We start from the raw sequence: 21497 nt of genomic DNA on the forward strand, positions 1-21497 counted from the left end.
TCCTGCTGATAAGGACAGTTTGGATTACCCGTCCAATATGCCTCTAGAGAACGAAAGACAAATTGCATCCATAATAAACAATATTTTCTTAACCCCACAAATATGTGTTTATAAAATCAAACCATGGTAACTTACTAGAACCCAAACATAATATAAAATCTCAGTAAAGAACTCCAACCATAATACAATATCTCGTTAAAGAGCCCCGCTAATGGCAAATGAGCTCTGTAATGATAGTGCAACGCAACAATGACATAAAATTTCAGTAAATAAACTCAACAATAAAATTATATCAGTAAAGAAACCCAACAATGATAATGTAAAATCTGCTAAGAAATTTGAAAACAGACCCAATTAGGCATCGAATAAGCGTTACATCAACATTCAGTCGGAAGAGGAATTGAACCGACAGCCTTTGGCGCTTTTTCTCGAGGGAAAGTCAACTGAGCATTCGTCCATGTTTAACTTTGATTAGTATCTTTTTTTTTTTTGCTTTCTTTTAAATATTAGACATTTTCGTCTTTAATTGCACTAGATGTTTATATTAGATGGATCACGATTTTAATATTAATAAAATAACTTCACAAGGCCTCTTAATTGTGGATATCATTATTATATATAATAAAGAGAAAACGAGATGTTTTGATCCGCCAGCTGGAGATTCCTCATATTTTGATACCTTAATCTGAATGCTATAAGTTATTATTCGCACTTAGTGTTAGGGAACTCAGGCTTGGTAAGCGTACAGCGTAGTCACATTAAAAAATTCCAAAGAGAAGGTATTAGTTTCTCTTTGTTTTTGTAACAGCTGTATAGCGGTTCAAAAAACTTCTTTCAACCAAGCCATATGGAGGTGTTTTCACCACGAACAGCAAGATGATGATAATATTTCCATTTCGGACATTCTTCAGGATTATTGGAGTGATGGCCTTTGTTTTAAGATAACGAGGCCGCGCTGCCTGTTTTAAGTATGTCCGGATCTTTCCTAGATAGTGACCCCAAGGGTTTTCGGGGGTCTTTATCTAGGATTAATATTTCTTGGGGGTCATTATGATATTTACAGTCTTTTGTTTATGTTTTTATGGTAATCCCCACCGGGCTCGTACTAAATATGCCGCAAGGTTGGATACATACCGGGTTAAAACCCTTAGGGGTCACTATCTAGGAAAGATCCATATGTCCTAACTCCTCAAGGCGTCAACGACCCTTTACTAGACACTTTCTTTCCTTGGGCGCATTGCATTAGCACCCCATTATTAAAGTAATTGAAATTAACTTCTAAGGCTGAGGCTACTTCTCCATCTGTTTGGGAATATTTCCGCACCCACAAGATTCACAACGTCCAAAGTGTTCTGTATTTCTTGGAACACTGCACTAGTATCCTTAACCGTTTGGAGCGGCTCTGTGACGTTTTGTAGATGAAACTTCTGAAAATTTGTACAGTTGCTTGACAGATCTGATGTCGATTTGACAGAAATTTCTAAATGTTTTGGTCTGATAGTTTTTGAGCTTCTATTTTCTTTTACTCGTTTCTCAAAATGTAAAAACTTAATGTTCACCTTGCCATGGTGTCCACATCTCATCTTGAAGTATCTTTCGTGGTCTTACAACGTACATCGCCAAACTTACTATAAATGAATAATAAGGGAGAATTTTTAAAATTATATAAATTGAAATTTTAATTGTACTTTTCCAATTTCAATTAACTAATAAGTTAAAATGTTAGCTTTATTTTCCTAAGATGAACGTTTTGTACTGCCCATATGGTCGTTTTCTTTTAAAATTTTACCATTTCATTGAAAAAAAGGAATTTTATTAATACTTCATTACATAAAAATTCATGAAAAAAAGTTTATAAGAAATATCAACTTGAAGTTTGATTAATCTTTGCGTAATATCAGCATGCTAGTGGGATACTGTATTCATGTGCTTCCCACCAAAGAAGAGTATTCAAAGCACATAATCTGTACCATTGAAAGTCTTTGGGGCATTTCAAGAACCAAATTCTATAGCTGAAAACATTCATAAATTTACCTTTATTTCTACTCTAAGACTTTCCTAGTATCCCGGGAAATATCTTTTTCGGCTCATTTGTAAGGATTTAAAGTGTCCCTTCAACTTTCGTACAAAATTCACTCCTTCTCAGAGTTTCACTGTGACACTCTTCACATCGGAATATGCATGAGCAATCGCAACCAAGCTATCAGTAAGATAATATAACTTTTCCAATGTACGGACATTCTCCTGACGAAACTAGAAGCTGAACAAGTTCAACTTCACGTGGCTCATTCATCCATGTCTTCGTCTTTTTTTGTGCACCAACACTGTAAACTTTGGTTTTGCGTTCATTTTATCACTGTGGATAATTTCATGACACTTTCATTTCCTCTCTATATTTTTCTTTATTTCGATTGTCTACTGATCTGCGTACTGCTTGCTATACTTGCAAACATCAGTGAACGCAGACGAAGCAGGCCAATGGGTAACGACAACGCTATCTTACCCAAACAAAGGACACGACTGAGGTCCTTGTTTCATGCCGCCAAAAAGAGATTCAAGAGATTCAAGGAATATGCTCTGTCCTCGGAAAGGGGCCGTTGCTCGATTGGGGTTGTCCTTTCGAACCGGTTGAAAGAGGAAAGGAATGCGCGATGTGCAAAAACATTCTATGTCTAGCATTGGTGACACGTTAAACTATAGTAAAATGGCGAAAACAGAGTATCGATAGTTGACACCCCAAACTCGATTTTTTACTGATAATATGACCTTAAATACATTTTCACTTGCTTTCCCAGTAAGTTTTAGGTTTGAATCCCTGCGTTGCTGTTTTAATGCATCAAACGCCATAACCAATGACGGCACTATAAAAATGGGTCGAGACGGTAATTGCCGACCGAAGGGAAGCTATGTACCGTCCTCAAGTTCTTTCCAAAATACCTTCTCTCTGTCATCTTCTTTCGGGGCCATTGGTGACAAAAGCTAGCTAGCCCCAAGCTCGACTGCGGAAGGTCTCAGCATGAAGGATACCACATTAGAGTCATAATATATGGGAACATATTGTTTTATTGCATGCAGTCATCAACCAGTTTCATGACTTATTCTTATTTATTAGTGACTATTCATAACTCTTTTCGTCATGTTCATTACCTTCTTTACTTACTGCGTTTATTTCTTTGGAAGATCGAATAATGACATTAATAATGCAAGAAATGGCAGACGCCGACTGCAATACAATCTTGATGACAAGTGACAAACGATTACAGTTCCCGAAAATATTTCGCTTTGCCTCGCTATGTCAACTAAATCAGTCAATCACAGTCGGCTGAAAATCCCTGCAGACGGAGAAATGGACAACGTGGATCGAGTCAACAGAAAGGGAGGATTATTAGTCAGTGCTAGGGATTACCTATTTCTCTGGAATTGGATGTATTGGAATATGTTAAAAGGGAGAGAGAGAGAGAGAGAGACTGAGAGAGAGAGAGAGAGAGAGAGAGAGAGAGAGAGAGAGAGAGAGAGAGAGAAGCTTTATTACTTCAAGAGGAGCGTTAAGTGAAGTCTTTCATTTGAGTTGAACAGTTCATGACTAAAACTGTTTTTTTCCTTCCTCCTGATACCTTCTTTGAAACACATTGAGATCCAAGCGCAGATCTGTTTTTGTTTTGTTTTGCTTTGTTTCATCTAACTATTGTAAGCTTGTGACGAACAGATCGCAAAACCTTTGTTATACATTGTTTCCTTCTCTACAGACATGCTTAAGCCCCCCATAGGATTTATACAGTTTAGTAGAAATCCTTCATAGGATTGATGGTGATCCTTCTACTGAAGGAGGGAAACGCATTCGGGCAAAACTCGTGGTGCTGACGGGGACACAATGAATGATCGTTTCAAAAGGAATGAGATGTCAGCCGCCCATTTATCATCACTCTACTGGAAATGAAACATGTGATCGCTTCGCTTTGCTTTCATTTGATAACAAATAAGCGAATACAAAAAATGCTTCGCGTGAAATTGGATGAAATTTACGTTAGGAATTCTGAGTCTAATGTAGAAATAGTATCTCTAAATATACGGCTCACGGGAGGATCACCGACGGTATATAAACGGTAACGAAGAATTCACGCTTTCATGAAGTACTGCAGTTTCGGTCTTGCTTAGCATCATAATGTACACTGGATATGACGCTGATAATTATCTAGATATCATAGTCATCGTTATTCCATCCATCTGACAATATTCCTTAAGATTATAACTCACATCAGTCTCTCCATAACCATACATGAATTCAATGTCACACTGAAAAGCCTACGGGTCGATGATTATGTTTCGTTGGGTAAGGAAATTCGCTGAAACGGTAAAAATTAAATTAATGTTAAACTCATTTGCAATTCAAGATTCGTAAAGTTTTTAGCTGGGATAAATAGTCCTCCGGTTATACAAAGGTTACTTCAATTATTAATTACTTTCTCTCTCTCTCTCTCTCTCTCTCTCTCTCTCTCTCTCTCTCTCTCTCTCTCTCTCTATATATATATATATATATATATATATATATATATATATATATATATATATATATATATATATATATATATATATATATATATATATATATATATATATATTATATACATAGGTGTGTGTGTGTGTTGGAGGGTGGGAGGTTGTGTGCAGGTTTTATGTATTTGTGCAGATTTATATGCAATATCTTTCATTCTAAACCAGCATTTACGCACATCCATCACAACAGCAGTCCCCTTCCTTGCAATCCATTTCGAAACAATTTCGCTTGACATTCTTCCACACGAATTTTGTTGAATGAAGACTTGAAAAAATTCAAAACGCATCGTTTTATTCCCAGGATATTCCTGCCCGCCTCATATCTCTTTGGTGTCGTCCTACTGACATATCAATATCCTTTCCATCTCCTCTTATGCTCTCTCACCCCCTTCTCTCTCTCTCTCCATTGCTTTTCGTCTTTCCTTGACTTTGTCTTGGGATCGACAGGTGGCTTAAGATACGCCTAAACCGTGGGACCTCCTTGTGTACAGTACGGTGTGCATTTATGTATATTGTATAAACTCACTCAAGGTATTGCGACACTTTCCAAAATCTTTCAGACTACAGTCTATAAAAGTACTAACTGGCAACTTTGTACTAAGCGCATGAAGTCAAATCACAACTATCAACAGCCGTTGACGTATTTGACGAATTCCTCTATTTTCCTATTTCAGCTTGATATCTCGTTTTGCTCTGAAACTGTAGTATTATGTTACTAAATTAAATTACGTTACTATTATACTCCAAAGGTTTCAGCATTTGCAACTATCACTGTTTTCATCTAACTGCCTTTCGTTAGTATAGGTCTATGGAAATACTTCATGAGCCTTTGTAGCATTGCAATTATGTCTTCAATTGTCGTTTGCATGATGATCTATATAAAACTTTTCATGAAAGGCGCTATAGTGTATGATTTAATCTGCACATTTTTCAAAAATTCATTTAAACTTATTCTTAGGTCAAACCAACTCTCGATGTAAAATAACTATATGTTTCCTGTACTGTAAAATAAATTTACCTACATTAGGTTTAGGGTAGATGGACAACTCGGCAAACGGACCTCTGTCTCTCTCTCTCTTCTGTGTGTGTGTGTCTGTCTGTCTTTGTCATAGGATGGTTGGTGCATCAGTTAGGAGCTTATTATCTCTCTTGATCGCAACGTCTGTTGTTAGGGGTTTAAGCAAGCTACGTCAATGGTCCGTTGACCTTGGAGAACTGTACTGTAGGCGCAATGTAACATAGATGTGCACTTCTTTGCAACGTATTTATACTTACTTCCTCTCCGTCGTCGTGCATGACATTGCTTTGTAGATGTTAAGCTGCCAAGCAATATCGTTTATCGAAACATTAGCCTTAAGCTAGTTAATAATCGATGGACCTAGGGATTTGGTGCTGCGCGCTCTCCTGTTTTCCATGCACATGAGTCGGTTGACTCTTCCCGCCCATGTGTTACGTCATAAGTAAGGGTCGAGGTTATAGTCACTAATTTTCTTTTGTGCGTGTGTGTGTTTTCGACATCCTTTATGGAATATATATTTCTTGGTTTCTTTACGTAATCTAAAAATCAATTATTAGATACTACGAGTCTAAAAATTATTTTTTATGTCAGTAGTCATGCTTAATTTTGGGTTTCCAACTTTAGTGTCCCCTTTGACTCTTCTTCCTAGCGACCGAAAGTGAACTTTCAGAATGTTTCGTATATCTTTCTTGAAATGAGTTTTTATATTACCAGAACTTTATATAATACTATTTGTAAGTTTAATAATAGTATCCTAATGAGAAAACGCATTTTCATTTGTATAACAAACGAATACGTCATTGGTTGGTGAACAAAAACAGGACAAAACACAATGAAAATCATGTATTTACAGTTTACTTCTCACTTTTGTTTCCTCACCAAAATAAAAAAGGAAAATAAATCCCAGCAAGGGAGCATAGTTGAATGATTGCAGTGTGAAAACTGTGAAGTCTTCCCTGAAACATTTTCAGTAATGGGTCAGTAGATCCGGATTTTTTTTTTGTCTGTTGGAATTCTGGGATAAAATCACATTCAATCAATTATTGTAATTGCAAAATTCGAAAACTAACATCGGTAGAAGTCAGCGAGTAAAACAAAAAACAAACAGATGAATAAAAAATATAAAAAAACATAATTTTGAGGCCCGCTAATCGGTCAACTGCAATGGGTCTTCGAAAAGTTGGAAAAAAGCATCGGTGCCAACAGCCTCATCTTAAAAACCAATAGGGAGCCGGAAGGTTAACATCACCCAGAGCCACCCGTCTGAAGGGTAAAGGCTAATTATTCGTTGTATATATGTATATATACTGTATATATATATGTATGTATGTATGTATGTATGTATGTATGTATGTATGTATGTATGTATGTATGTACGTATGTATGTATGTATGTGTGTGTTGTGTACGCATGTCTTTGCTTGTGTGTGTATTTATAATGTCCATAAAGACGATTTGGGACACGCTTGTCATTACAAACCTAAAAACGAGCGGCAAGAAACAAAGCCTTCGCCCTCTGTGGCAGGATTTGAACCAGCACTGAGGTTCCAGCAAGAACGCACTAACACGCCATGTAAAGAATACGAAATATAGGCTAAGTCTAGATCGGTTCATCAATACACATACCTGTCAAATTGAAACACTTTTTACTAGAGCAGTCTAGACCATCGACACCATTGTATGATTCTTCCAGGGTCATACATTTAAGGCTGAAATGTATACGTCATTAATGCATATGTGTCAGGTAAAGGTGACATATATACATATATATATATATATATATATATATATATATATATATATATATATATATATATATACATATATATATATATATGGCATGCATTAGCTGAAGCAAACGTATACCTGTATTTATAGCATGGTATGTCAGTATACCAGAATGCCGGTCGTTTATGAATTGTGCGACAAACCCTAGCTGCCTGGTAGGAGGGGCTGTGGGTTGTAATGAGCTCTTAAGCCAAAAAAGCGAGAGTAAATTTTTGCAATATATATATATATATATATATATATATATATATATATATATATATATATATATATGTGTGTGTGTGTGTGTGTGTGTGTGTGTGTAAATGTATGAAAAATATGCAAAGAGAGACAGGGAGAAACAGAGGGAGACTTGCAGTATTAAAATATCTCGTCTGTATAGAAAATGGAGACAAAGAAAACGGGCCAAAATGAAGCACTGATGACATCGAAGCTTAACTAGGAGGAGCGAATCTTTGCCACGTCTGATAATCCTTTGACCAAATATGGCCAAAAAATGGCGGGGCCGAATTAGGGAGTTAATTTGAACACTTCAAATAGGCTTAAATTCCCCTTTAAAGCCGAGGACTTTTGACCCTTGTTGTATTTTGGGATTGCATCGTCTGACCTTGGCTATACTTGAGGAAATCTTTTCCGTTCCTTCCGCCGCAAAATTGAACGGACCTACATTTTCACTTGCGCCTTTTGTCTTAGTGCGTTTTGGCAGGATGGATGAGGAACGTACGATCATTAGAGTAAAACTTGCAATTGTAGTCCTGAAGAGAAATCCCTCTAAGTAGACGATGTGTCTCTGTGGAGATCACCTCTCCTCTGAGCCGATTTCTCGAGAAAGTCGCCTAGTGAATACATCTGCCTATTTCTATCAAGTCCTGTCTACCCGTTCTTGAGATATAATGCCAGCACACAACGCACAAACATAAACACAAGCATTTTTGACTCTTTAAATGCTTAATAGCTGACCGGAATTTTTAGTGGCCTTTGTTGGGGTATAGGGATCTTTTTGTTCTGTGAAAAACTGATGGTTATTAAACCATCATTTTTTTTATAGAAACAGTTTCCCTTCATGATAACTGCGGCTAAGATTATCTTCTAAACACTAGCTCAAAAGGGAACCCACGTGAAGAAACTTCATTAACACAGGATATTTCATATCCCTATTCATTATTATTGTTGTTGTTATCCTTATAAAGCCATAAAACTTTGATTTCGCAAAGCACGGAACTGGGCAAAAAAGAGTGGACTAAAACGACATACATACTTACATTACTTAATACATACATACACACATACATACATACATACATACATACACACAAGTGTTGAGTATATCACAGATGTCTGATGCATAATCATTAAGCTTTTATGTACCCCACACCGAAGGAACAGGAAAAGCGAGCTCGAAGGCAAAGCTGGGTTCACCCCAGACCGAAGTGGCTGATTGTCATTGTCTTTGCTGACTTTCGGGCCTCAGTATGACTCATTACCGCATTCCCACATCAGCTAAGTTCTGTTTCGACATCCAGCTACATTATTATTATTATTATTATTATTATCATTATTATTATTATTATTATTATTATTATTATTATTATTATTATTCCCCGTTACGGCTTGCCCAAGACCACTGAGTTTGGTTGCAGGCTTTTGTTCTTCAAGGAGCGCTGAACCCAGCGCTCCACTTGCCTCTCTCTATCGTGGCCCAGGGCCGGCGCGGGCGCCTCAACATTCTTTGAACAGAGTTATGTTAGGAAAAAAATGCAAGTAGAATGGTTAATCTATGACAATGTCGCTATTTTCTGTATACATACCACTTAATTATATGACTTACACTTAGTTCTTTTTTCATAAATGGGGATTCTGTTTTGTGGAATATTGTTTTGCAAGTTAGAGACATTTTAGCTTTTTACCATATGAATTTTTCATATTTTAAATAATGATAATAACCACATATGTATATAGCGCAGTGTGTATCCGTATAATAATAATAACAATAATAATAATAATAATAATAATAATAATAATAGTAATAATAATAGTAATAATATCCCACATCTTGACTTGTTTGTCAAACATTTCTGCAAACACTCCAGCAGTGAATCTGAAATAGGAGATGCCTCTCCGTCGAAAGGAGAAACGCTTAAGAAAACCCCAGGTTTGCTGACAATAAAAGGAAGAAATTCTTACTCCTTTTTGACAGAGAGAGAGAGAGAGAGAGAGAGAGAGAGAGAGAGAGAGAGAGAATTCGGTCGGAAGTTCGACAAACAATGGGTTGCCAGGTGTGTAATACCACCGGATGCCCGAGTACTAGATTAAAATGCTAACGACCTTTCGATTTAACTATTGTTTGTATGCAAAATAGTTCTCTCTCTCTTTTTTTTTTTTTACTGAGTCACGCGCTTTATTTATTTTCCTTACAAGTCAATGGACAGATGCTCAATGTCCATTTGGATTTATTTGTTTATTGTTTATTTATACTAATGCACAGCTAATTCCAATTCCGACTTGGTTATTTTGTAAAATAACACCCACTTTTCCACCCCAGATTGTAGGGATGCAAGAAAAGAACTGAAAAGGAAGAGAGTGGGCCTCAACTTCAGAAGAGACGACATGCTGTCTCTTCATAGATGGAAGGCCACACGGGTCAGGGAAACGGAAAGCGGGAAGGAAGTTCATAGCTTGTCAGCATATGGAAATGAAATATGTTGACCAAATTCTGTTTCCAGTGACACATTAGCGATAGTCTGTCATATTTCAAGAAAGGTGCTTTATGTCGACTTGATGGCTTACAAATTTATTTTTTAAAATGAAATGAAATGGTTACCCATAAATAGTCTTCTGTTAATGGACTCCAGTTTCAACTATCACAAAATCGACAACAATTAAACACTTCATTATAAGTAGGATGCTATGTACGTCTTCCAGTTAAATTAAACTTCATTAGGTCTGGTCAGTATTTGGATGGGTGATCACCAATTAATGCCAGGCAGTAATGCATTGGCTACACTGTTGGCTTTCTGGTGTTGTTAGCTCAGAGGCTCTATTGTTATCTGTTGTGGCCCGGCCATGGGGCTCCCACCCACATGCCTTCCAAGCACCAATGCGCAGAAACTTGCATAAGGCCTTGGGAATTTGGTGCCAGTAGAAATGGGTAACAGTAAGGTCTCAGGAATCAGTAGGTGGTGACGCAAAAACATTCACTGAAACTGTTGATTTTCAAAAGAAAAAAAAGGTATTTGTTTACTTTTTTATTGTATTTTAACAATTATATGAAAGTCAGCCGTTTCTGTGAATGTTATGTGCCCAAGTCATGAGGTCGCCACCCTTGTTTCTTCAACCACCTTGCTTCACACTTGAAGAGTGATCTCACCATGGCGTTTATTCTCACAGACTGTCGCTGTTACACACAGGAAGAATATCGAAATTTATCGGTATTACCGAACTAGAACTTTTTTCGTTGAGTTATGCATAGAATTCATAAGTTTATTAAGACATCGAGTTAGCTTTTCATTTTAACTTTCTATCAACATGAGTACCAGCTGAGGACTTTAAACATCTTCCAATTACGTTTTGCTTAACTAAATGACATATCTGTCGCAGTATTTGTGGCTCCAAGTTTGTTTCAGGTCCCACTTACGCTCGTTTTACACCCGATGGTGACCAGAGAACCAGTGTTCTTACACCGTAGGTTTTGCCATAACGTCTGGACGATGGCCTTCCACAGTTCTGAATTTGAATGCTTTGCTTGAGGGTGCCCGCATGTGCACTTGATCAAAGCATAAGGTTAACTGTAAGGACGCTCTTAAAGCACAGGACTGAGGCCCATGCCTTACATGATATTTGTGGGAGGGGATCTGATAAGCCCATATGTATAAATAAAACACTCATTATTTACCACACATATAATAACAAAAATACTGTTGAGAGGATCCCCCTCGAAATCACATTATAGGCAAACATCACAGAATTAATCAGTGTACTACTCGCGCAAGAAGTCATGAGTCAAGGGTACATGATGTCAGCAACTAGCAAGGACTCAGAGAGCGCATACCTCCTTCAGCACCAAGTCAAAGGAGCATCTATTCTTATCCACTAGATGGATTTAGTCTTCCGGACACACGTGGAATCTTGCAGGCTGGGAGAATATTATGCATTGTTTAAAAATTTTCAGATTCAGTTATTTCTTCTACTAAATCTCTGTTCTACAGATTGAAACTAATTATCAAGTCTATTTCATCCAAAATAAATGATTATGAGTAAAATGGAAATTAAACATTTCAAATGATCCTAGAGCACACTGGACACAAAAGCTGGATTTTTGGAGTTACCAGTCCCCGGGATGCCTCCAAGATCCACCAGGACTAAACTGGTTTCTACACAAGGTCTCAGGTCAAGTCTTAGGTCAAGTATCTCCTTGTCATATAATGAAAGGATATAATTTGGTATCAGGTCATGGCCAAGTATCAAAATTGAACGTAATAAAATAGCACTGAATATAATGAACAAACAATAAAGCAGTTAAATTCATTCACAAGTTGCATAACTATTCAGGTGAAAAGTTCAGTGAAGTATAAAAGACAAAGAGATTAAGCAATAAAGGAGTAAGACAGACAGACGTCAATGAATATACAGAGGTCAAACAATTAAGCCACTTGATCACCGAATTCTCAAGGTCAATCCAGTTCAAAAATGAAAACGTCAACCAACAAAGCAGTCAAACAAAGCCGCAGATCAATTTATAAAAAAATTAAAAACTGTACAGTGCAGTGCATAAAGAAAGAATCACTTATAATAAATTGGTAAAAAAAAGGCAATAATAACATTACCACCGATTTCAAAGGTCAGTGAAGCATAAGAGACGGAAAAAGGAAACAATGAAGCGACTAAACAGAGCAGCAAGCCCCGTTTTATCACCTACGTGAAAAGGTCCTTGAAATATACAGCGAGACCACTGTGGACGAAGCTGCAACTTTCAACAACCCAGCCGTTCTCTGAGATGCAAGAGCAACAGACACTGGCTGATTCTTTATGTCCTAATGTCTTCTCTCAGTCAACATACTGAACAGTCATTGTTAAAGAGTGACTTCGCCGGTCATAATGACAGATGAATAATAATGAAGCAATATAGTAACCAAATAATAGTGGTCGAGGATATTTCACAGGAATTCTGCTGTAAAGGTGGACGAGCGGCACTTCCTTCGGGACTTTTCAAAGCACTTGTGGCCGTGTTCAACCCATCATCGAGAAATCGTCTGAAAAAATAAAACAAAATAAGTTGAGGAGCTAGTGCACTGGAATTTTCAAGCTGCTTTATTCGCTTGCAAGCAAAATACACACATACCACACATATATATGTATACATATATGTGTGTGTATATCTGTGTATAGATATATATAATATATATATATATATTATATACAGTATATATGTATACATATATTATATATATACAGCATGTATATATATATATATATAATATATATACAGTATATATATATATATATATATATATATATATATATATATATATATATATATTTATATATATATATAATTCGAAGAAATACGAATGGAAAAACATGATCAACGTGTATATTTCCATTTCTTTCTATGAACAGAATAAGAATTTTTCTGCGTAATTGACTAAGAAACAGCTCTGCCAAGAGTTTATGGTTTCATGGTGGTTGAGGTCCCATGACACGATAAAGTTGGCTGAGCGTAGTGTTAGGCAAAACAAGTATTAACCCTTAAACAGTCTGGTGCTGGCGGCAATGGCCCAAAATAAGGCCCGAGAGCCACTAGGGTAAGTAAGCAAACTTACTGCCGAACATAAAACTGCCGGGCACCTGCGGAGGTCTACAAACGCTCTGCTGACGACAGATGTCGAAGCAGCACAGTCGTGCAGGCATGCACTGCATGTGCCCCTGGCAGGGCATCGAGAACCCTCCGAGGGAAATATCCGGACCCATACACATCGGTTGGGTATAGGGGCATCTTGGGAGGTAAGGCGCTACCTGGGTGATGGGATCTGTGAGGAACAAGGTTTTCATGTCAATACTTTAAGAATATAATGCCTTCGAGATTTTAAGATTTTTTCGCCTGCTACAGTCAAATTCACCAGTTACTTTCATAATTCCAGATATACATATATATTTATTTTATATATATATATATATATATATATATATATATATATATATATATATATATATATAATTTATATATATATACAGTATATATATATATATGCATGTATGTATATAAAAATGTACTTTATATATGTATATATATACATATATATATATATATATATATATATATATATATATATATATATATATATATATATATATATATATAGAGAGAGAGAGAGAGAGAGAGAGAGAGAGAGAGAGAGATGATTGCTTACCAGATTATGTCTTTGTTAAGAATTTCCATATGAGATGCAAGAGGAAGAGTATGGCCACGAAAGAGATACCAGAAATATACTTTAGTGTTTTTAAAGGCATAGGAGGTAGTGTATTTAGTCGGTTTGTGTTACTTAACAGATTACCATTAATATATCTACTAGTATACCCAGGCTTTCTGGGTGTACTAATTGTGTATCAGATTTTGAAATGCAATGTAATAACAAATCTAGTATTTAAGAATGGAAAATTATGTTTTGTTGGGTTACTGAATGAGCACACCGGACAATGTGATATAATTGCGATGTTATTGTTATCAAAATTTAATAATTTTTAACGTCACAATAAAGGCAATTGAATGAGTGTGCAGAATGACGTAGAAGGAAAGAGCCTGATCGGAATCATTTCAGGAGCTACAGTACTTACTGTTACAGCACTCGGGCATGCCCATCACATTTACGCAATACTGGCTGCAGCCACCAGAGGAATAGGCAAAATTAGATCCAACTGGGTAGAAACTGTTTGGCATGAGTGGGTCATATGGAAAGTAGCCGCCTCCCCAACGATTTCTTCCTTTTTCCGTGGAATTAAACTCAGAGATGTGGTAGAAACGGTTCTCATCTCCATTTTCTGTGGAGTTAGACCCCGGGGTTTGTTCCAGGGAGTTATTTTTAGCGCTCTCATTCGGGGCACCACCTTCAGGTATCCTTCTATCCATGATACCACACAGACAGATACCCACCCCACTTAGGAACAAAAGGACAGCCAGAATTCTCTGCATCTGTGAAAGAGAATGATGAGTTAAGCATAAAATATATTACTGAACTGATTCAATGGTTCTCCATTTCGTAGCATAGGGTATAAATGTTTTGTGTAGATCAATAAATATTATCTTAATTTGGTTGTATACTATTGCCATATATATATATATATATATATATATATATATATATATATATATATATATACATAAAGTTATGTATATATATTAATTTGGTTTTATACTATTGCCATATATATATATATATATATATATATATATATATATATATATATATATATATATATATATATATAAATCAAACTTCTGCTTAAAGCTTTATTTTTCTTTTAAAAACATACTTCTAGTTTTGCTTACTTTCTTACTTCGAGTGATGTTCTCTGGATTCTTTGGTCTAACGTATAACTGTCCCTTTGATGTTGGTAATCTTTTCCATTCTACTCTTTTGGTGTATTTATCAGTGACTCAAGTCTGTCCGTTCCCATTATCCTCACCTTCTGTCTCAAGTTAATCTTTTGATGTCAAGCTAACATAGTCCATGGTCTGATAACTCGGGGAATATGTGGTGAACACAAGGGGTACTTGGTTAAGTTAGGGGTATTAGGTTGAATCTAGGGTTACTTAGCTAACTCAGGGAAAAAGCTTCAATGACTTTTTTTAATCAGAAAAAGGGAAAAAGTATCTGTCAGGGGATGCTAAAGCAGTAGCTGCTACAAGTACTGACGAACCGAAAATGAGATAATATGTTTTGGAGAAATTATATCATATTTTGAGGAGTTCACATCTAGTAACTGTAATAATAATGATATTACTAATACCACTCAACAATCGGTGTAGAGTTGTATTGTTTTTGTGACAGTATTATTTTTACTCCTATTTTCCTTTAGATTAGGCCTTGTGTAATTTTGAAATACCCAACACTGTAGGACACTAAAATCTTCATCAATGTTAGAGAGAGAGAGAGAGAGAGAGAGAGAGAGAGAGAGAGAGAGAGAGAGAGATTCTTCAAATGAGCAAGCTGATCACTTCTTAGTACACCTTGAAAAGAAGATTCAACTTGTTTTATTATAATTATCATCCTACAATGCGAGAACAGTAAAAATAAGATTTTGTCAAGACCTGGGTTGATTTGCACTCAGAGTGGTTAATCGTAGAATTCTCTAATATTCATCAGCTACTATTATCTTTAGTAGTAGAAGCAGTGTGAGTAGCAGCAGCAGCAGCAGCAACAATAATAGCAAAATACGACTTACCATTTATTCTTCAAATCCAAATGGCTTTCAAGAAAGTGTAAACGAAAAACTTCAGAGCAAAAATTATTTGTTCTTGCTTCGGGGAAACCTTGTAGAAGAGAAGGCTGCCGTCGCTAATGTCCAAATGACTAAAATTCTCTAGAAATTCCCCTATTTATGTGAAGGCAGCAACCTAACAGACAAAGGGAAACGGGTCTGCATTAACATATATCCACGGAACGCCTCTTTTGACGATCCGGCACGCCGCCATGTTTTATCTTTCTTTGTTTTTACTCACCCTACTTTTTGACACATGCTTTGTTCAACATTAAATTGCTCTGTTCCGTCCAGGAGATGATTCAGGACCTTGTTAGCACGGACAAAGGATAGTTAACGGGGAATTTCACAGTAAACAAAGGACAGGCGGGACAAATAGCGGTTCCTGCGACGGTAAACTAGTTTAGATGTGTTCATGTTTCAAGAGCCGTATAAATTATGATTTCTTTGTTTTTGTGTGATCTGGTTTTCACTCGCCACGTTCCGTATTATATAGGCATGCGAAAAAGTAATATATATATATATATATATATATATATATATATATATATATATATACATATATATATATATATATATATATATATATATATATATATATTGAGTTATTTACTTAAACATGAATATAGATGAGTAATAGGACGTTTTGCATGCACTAACGAACATGTGTAAGCATATACTGTACGTGCGCACACACACGCAAACACATACAGGCACGTACACACACACACACACACACACACACATATATATATATATATATATATATATATATATATATATATATATATATATATATATATATATATATATATGTGTGTGTGTGTGTGTGTGTGTGTGTGTGTGTGTATGTGTATATACTCATGTATAAACGTGTGTGTGAATTTTTGTCAGTTGCACGTGCGTGACTTTTATATTCACACATGTTAAGCCGCAAGGTGCTGAGCCGGCCAGGATTCGAACTATGGCCCGGTTTAGAAACAATGATAGAGAGTGACTTGGACCGCGTGCTTAATATTGTAAGACTTTCACAAATATTGCCTTTACCTTTCTGAAGCAGTCCTCTTATGGGAAACGCCTTGTTAATGCAAAATGTAAAACAATTTATATCTTTTATATTGCATGTGGTATCTTGTATTTCATACTTGAGCCACCTTTCCTTTATAGTTTTATTCTATACTTGTTTTTTTCCTTTATGCTTATTTCTGTGAATTTCACACATTGCATAATTATAATGTTTGTTCACATTCACAGGCTCAGGTTCGCGTCCTTGTCCTCAGCGTTGTTTGCTTGGTCGTGCTGGCCTCCCTGACGCAGGCCGCCTCCATCACCAGTATGTGCATCAGGTCAGTCCAGAGGATTCCTTCTCTTTCATTTCCTTCGGTTTAATGGTTCGACTTACTCTCTTTGCCGCCCTTCACATGACAGTGAGTGTCAAATGGCTAACGATCAGTACTAGCTAAACAGATGATGATAATGTTTTGGATGTAATCGATTTGCTTGTCATCTTTGGGGTGTGGCTACTAACCTCATCAAAAACTGTTTGGAAAGAGCGGCAATGGGTCGTGAAGAGGCACGAGAGGGTAGGCTGAGTCTCAGTTCTAGTCCACGAGTCTTCTAAAAAATAGTCACTCCTTGGAATTTTATGCAAGTCATGACATTACTGCTCTTTAAAACGTTTTTAAAATGTAAAGTTACTATTCGAAAAATTGCTGATACATCTTAGCTTGAATGTCTCATAAAAACGATACACATTCACAAAGTTCACACTTTCCACGAAATTCTTCAGTGTAGTGACTCAAGGTATCGGCCTTTCTCCTCAGGAATTCGTATTGTACTAAATGTATGTACATACGTATGTACACACATATATATGTATATATTCGTGTGTTTTATATATATGATATGATATATATATCATTATACACACACATACATATATATATATATATATATATATATATATATATATATATATATATATATATATACATATATATATATATATATATATATATATATATATATATATATTATAATTTTCTGACGTATGAGAAAATCAAGGCAACAGTCATTAAAACATTGATCTTTTTTAACTGCTGGGGCAATGATGAAACCAAAGCACAAATAGTGTACACCTTTTTACATCATATACTTAATATATATATATATATATATATATATATATATATATATATATATATATATATATATATATATATATACGAGTATATATATATATATATATATATATATATATATATATATATATATATATATATATATATATATGTATATATATGTATATATATACATATATATTGCCAGCAAGCTGCTTACCTCAGCAGGTATATCTTACATCCCTTTCTTCTTACTTCGTCACAGGAACTGCGGTCAGTGTAAGGAGATGTACGGCGACTATTTCCACGGCCAAGCCTGCGCCGAATCCTGCATCATGACCCAGGGCGTCAGTATCCCCGACTGCAACAATCCCGCGACGTTCAACCGATTCCTGAAGAGGTTCATCTAAAAACTCACGAAATAGTTTATTTTTATTTCGGTTCCGAATCCGGCCCAGATGAAGAGAAAGGTTCCTAAACTAGTTCCGACCCCGCCCTCTCTGTTCGTTTGACACGAAAGAAAATTCAGGCATTTAGCAAACCACAAAATTTGATGTTTTCAACAAACTCCGCATGACCTGAATCGAAAACATCTGGAATGAATCTGAACGCGTAAGAAAGTACAAGAATTCATTGTGGACGGCTAACATGGCCACACCATCTGTTTGCTCTCTTCAGACTATCAAATAACTCATTCGCTACTTCATCCAAAGAATTAGGACTGGTGTTCTTGTACTGCTCTCTCCCCTTCAACAATTCTAACTCTTTCCCTGATTATCAGCTTCATTTTCTTATTTTATTCTACTTCTCACCTCATTTCTGTCCTCTTGATCCCATCTTTAGTCTCTTCCGAATACATTTTTGTTTGGGTATGTCAATTTTTCAAAACTATCCTGTCTTCCTAAGTTTTAGTTGATCAGCTAGGCGGTCAATATTAGTTTTAGTAACATCTCAGTCAAGGAAGACTCATTTTTAATCAACGCGTCACCTACTTCATGTCACAAAATCTCTTCAGCGTCCAAACAATATAATGATTATCTTTTTGGTACTTGATACTGCCTGACTTCACGATGGCAACAGTTCAGTTAAATCTCTGGAGCAGAAGTGAAGCTGCAACATATTGCTGAAAGTGATCTTTCAGTTGCGCGACTTCAACTTTGCCACCAGTATCGAGAAAAATGTTGACTACTTGATGGAAAACTGGACAGCCAAATGCTGAATGATGGCGGAAAATATCTTTGCGTAACACCTTATGAAGCCAGTTGTTTTGAGATTATACGGGATCTTAAAATCCCGGTGACAATGGTCGCAATTGCGTAACCGTCCTCATTGTTTTCCGTTTGTTTCGGAACTAGAAATCACCGTGTCTTAATTAATTGGAAGAATACATCAACTTCGCTGCCGATTAATCTTCTTCATTCGGCTGAATTCAAAGAGAATATTCGTGCCAGTTATCTTCACCTCTCTTACTTCCGGAAAAATTCTCATTGCCGAAGTGTCGTCGATTACATTATTTGAAAATGAATGGGAAGTAGACCAGTACTGTCACCCTGCTTCACCTACCTGTTTTACTCCTTTCTCTCCCTCTTCCGATCTATTCAAATCAGGTTCTTTTCAGATCCAATTGGACATTACCCTCGCCAATGTTGCTCGTGCATCTGCTCGAATATTCCAGTTCTTTGAATCGAGTGTGTCGTCAAACCAGAGAGGGACGGGGATAATCTTCAGTCTGATTACAATGTATAACGCATAATCATTATATTCTCGGATGGTGCAATGATCTACAAATATATATATAGGAGATCCTTACGATTTCTGACAGCATTGTATACATAGACGAGACTATATAATATATGAAAATAGATATAAATATATATACAGCAAGGCCTGGCATAATCGTCTGTCGTGGCGTCATCTAGTGGTAGTCAGTCTGTTGAAGCTGAGTGTGAGGAGGGAAGCTGTGGAAACTCCACTGTATTTACGTCAGATCTGATCCATAATAAAATATCACAAGAAGTTTCAAGGTGCAAGAGCTGTGTCCGTGGTTGTTTTTATTTACCTGTAATGCTGCATTACCTGTGCGTGTCTGAAATGTCCTTATTTGACTCTCGTTTACAGGAAAAATTAAACATGTACGTCTTAGTCTTAAGAATTCGTTTTATCTGACCTTCTGTGTGAATAAGCGGAGTGATGACAATGAGCAGTGAGTTTCTTATTACTACGATTCATTATTATTCTAGATTCTCACAGGGTTAGACTTAAGTTTCTCAGTTGTGGGGAGAACATCTATGCAAAACAGTTAAAGAAACTGGGTAGCTAGATGGTAAGAAAAAAAACCCAATGCCAATACATACAAATAAAAGGGCAGAAAGCAATGTAGCTTGGGGTCCAGACGTTGCTGCAAAGAGCCTATAGTAATGTAAAAATATTACACTGTGAAAGAGGATCTGCAGGCAACGCCCCCAAGAGACCTCATACCATCGTTTGTCTGTGTAATCTGGCGTGGCAACGACTACGGCCATCGGCGCCCTGCAACATATCAGAACATTCAGATGAACTTGAATAATAACATAATTAAAGATTGCACTGTAAAAACAGGATTTACTAGAGATAAAGGAGGTAAGAATTTAAAAGAAATTTGACCCAACAAACAATTATATATATATATATATATATATATATATATATATATATATATATATATATATATATATACATACATACACACACATATATATATGTGTACATATATATGTATATATATGTATATATACATATGTATATATATATGTATGTATATATATACATATATACATTCATACACACACACATATATATATACATATATATATATATATATATATATATATATATATATATGTATGTATATATATATATGTATATATATATATATATATATATATATATATATATAAACAGATACAGATATATATACATATATATTTTACATATACACAGATAGATATATATATATATATATATATATATATATATATATATATATATATATATATATATAGATATATGAACATGTATATATATATATACATATATATGTGTAATGATGTTACCAAATGTTATGATGTTCCTTTCTTTATGTCTTTTATAGTTGCTTTACCATTTCTAGCTTTGTTTTTTATCAGTTGTAGAGTCCCAGGAGGCTTAGTAAGACACAGTGTAGTTTTCTTACTTCATTAACACACTAATAAAATATACAGTATTTATACAAATTAAGTGAATCGAAGTATGAGCCTTACTTTCTTCTCAACCCACAACTGGTGAGGCTCACGACCTCACTCCTCTGCTTCTCTATCTTCTATCCTCTATCTATCTGCTTCTTTTCAATCTGCTTCTCTCTCCCTTCAAACTTGCTTTTTGAAGGTTCTTGAAAGGAAAATGCCCATCCCATCAATTGGTGGGCAATAGCTTCTGTCCTGCCTTGTAAACGTCCTAAGAGGTTGGAGCTTATCTAACGACGTCCTTTTGGGTGTGATTATATGACTTAATCCCCTCCTTTGTAGG

The 21497-nt window shown here is 35.9% G+C and overlaps 2 protein-coding genes across 2 annotated transcripts in view; one reads left to right on the forward strand and one right to left on the reverse strand.

The window, feature by feature from the left end:
* Eh (Eclosion hormone) overlaps nt 1-20103 on the forward strand; it is a 33419-nt gene extending 13316 nt beyond the window's left edge. Inside the window, exons 2-3 of the mRNA XM_067112355.1 lie at nt 17089-17180; nt 18220-20103. Coding sequence (XP_066968456.1) covers nt 17089-17180; nt 18220-18364 — 237 coding nt within the window. The 3' untranslated portion in view covers nt 18365-20103. The remainder of the gene's footprint in view (nt 1-17088; nt 17181-18219) is intronic.
* Nucleotides 11244-15979, reverse strand: LOC136843721 (uncharacterized). Its single transcript, XM_067112354.1, has 4 exons — nt 15799-15979; nt 14191-14545; nt 13179-13385; nt 11244-12608 (listed from the first exon to the last, which is right to left on the reverse strand). Exons 1-4 carry the CDS (start codon nt 15799-15801, stop codon nt 12586-12588), a joined length of 588 nt encoding a protein of 195 aa, XP_066968455.1. The 5' UTR covers nt 15802-15979; the 3' UTR covers nt 11244-12585.
* Nucleotides 20104-21497: the final 1394 nt, after the last annotated feature.

The sequence above is a fragment of the Macrobrachium rosenbergii genome, chromosome 12 (assembly GCF_040412425.1).
Source record: "Macrobrachium rosenbergii isolate ZJJX-2024 chromosome 12, ASM4041242v1, whole genome shotgun sequence".
Lineage (NCBI taxonomy): Eukaryota > Metazoa > Arthropoda > Malacostraca > Decapoda > Palaemonidae > Macrobrachium > Macrobrachium rosenbergii.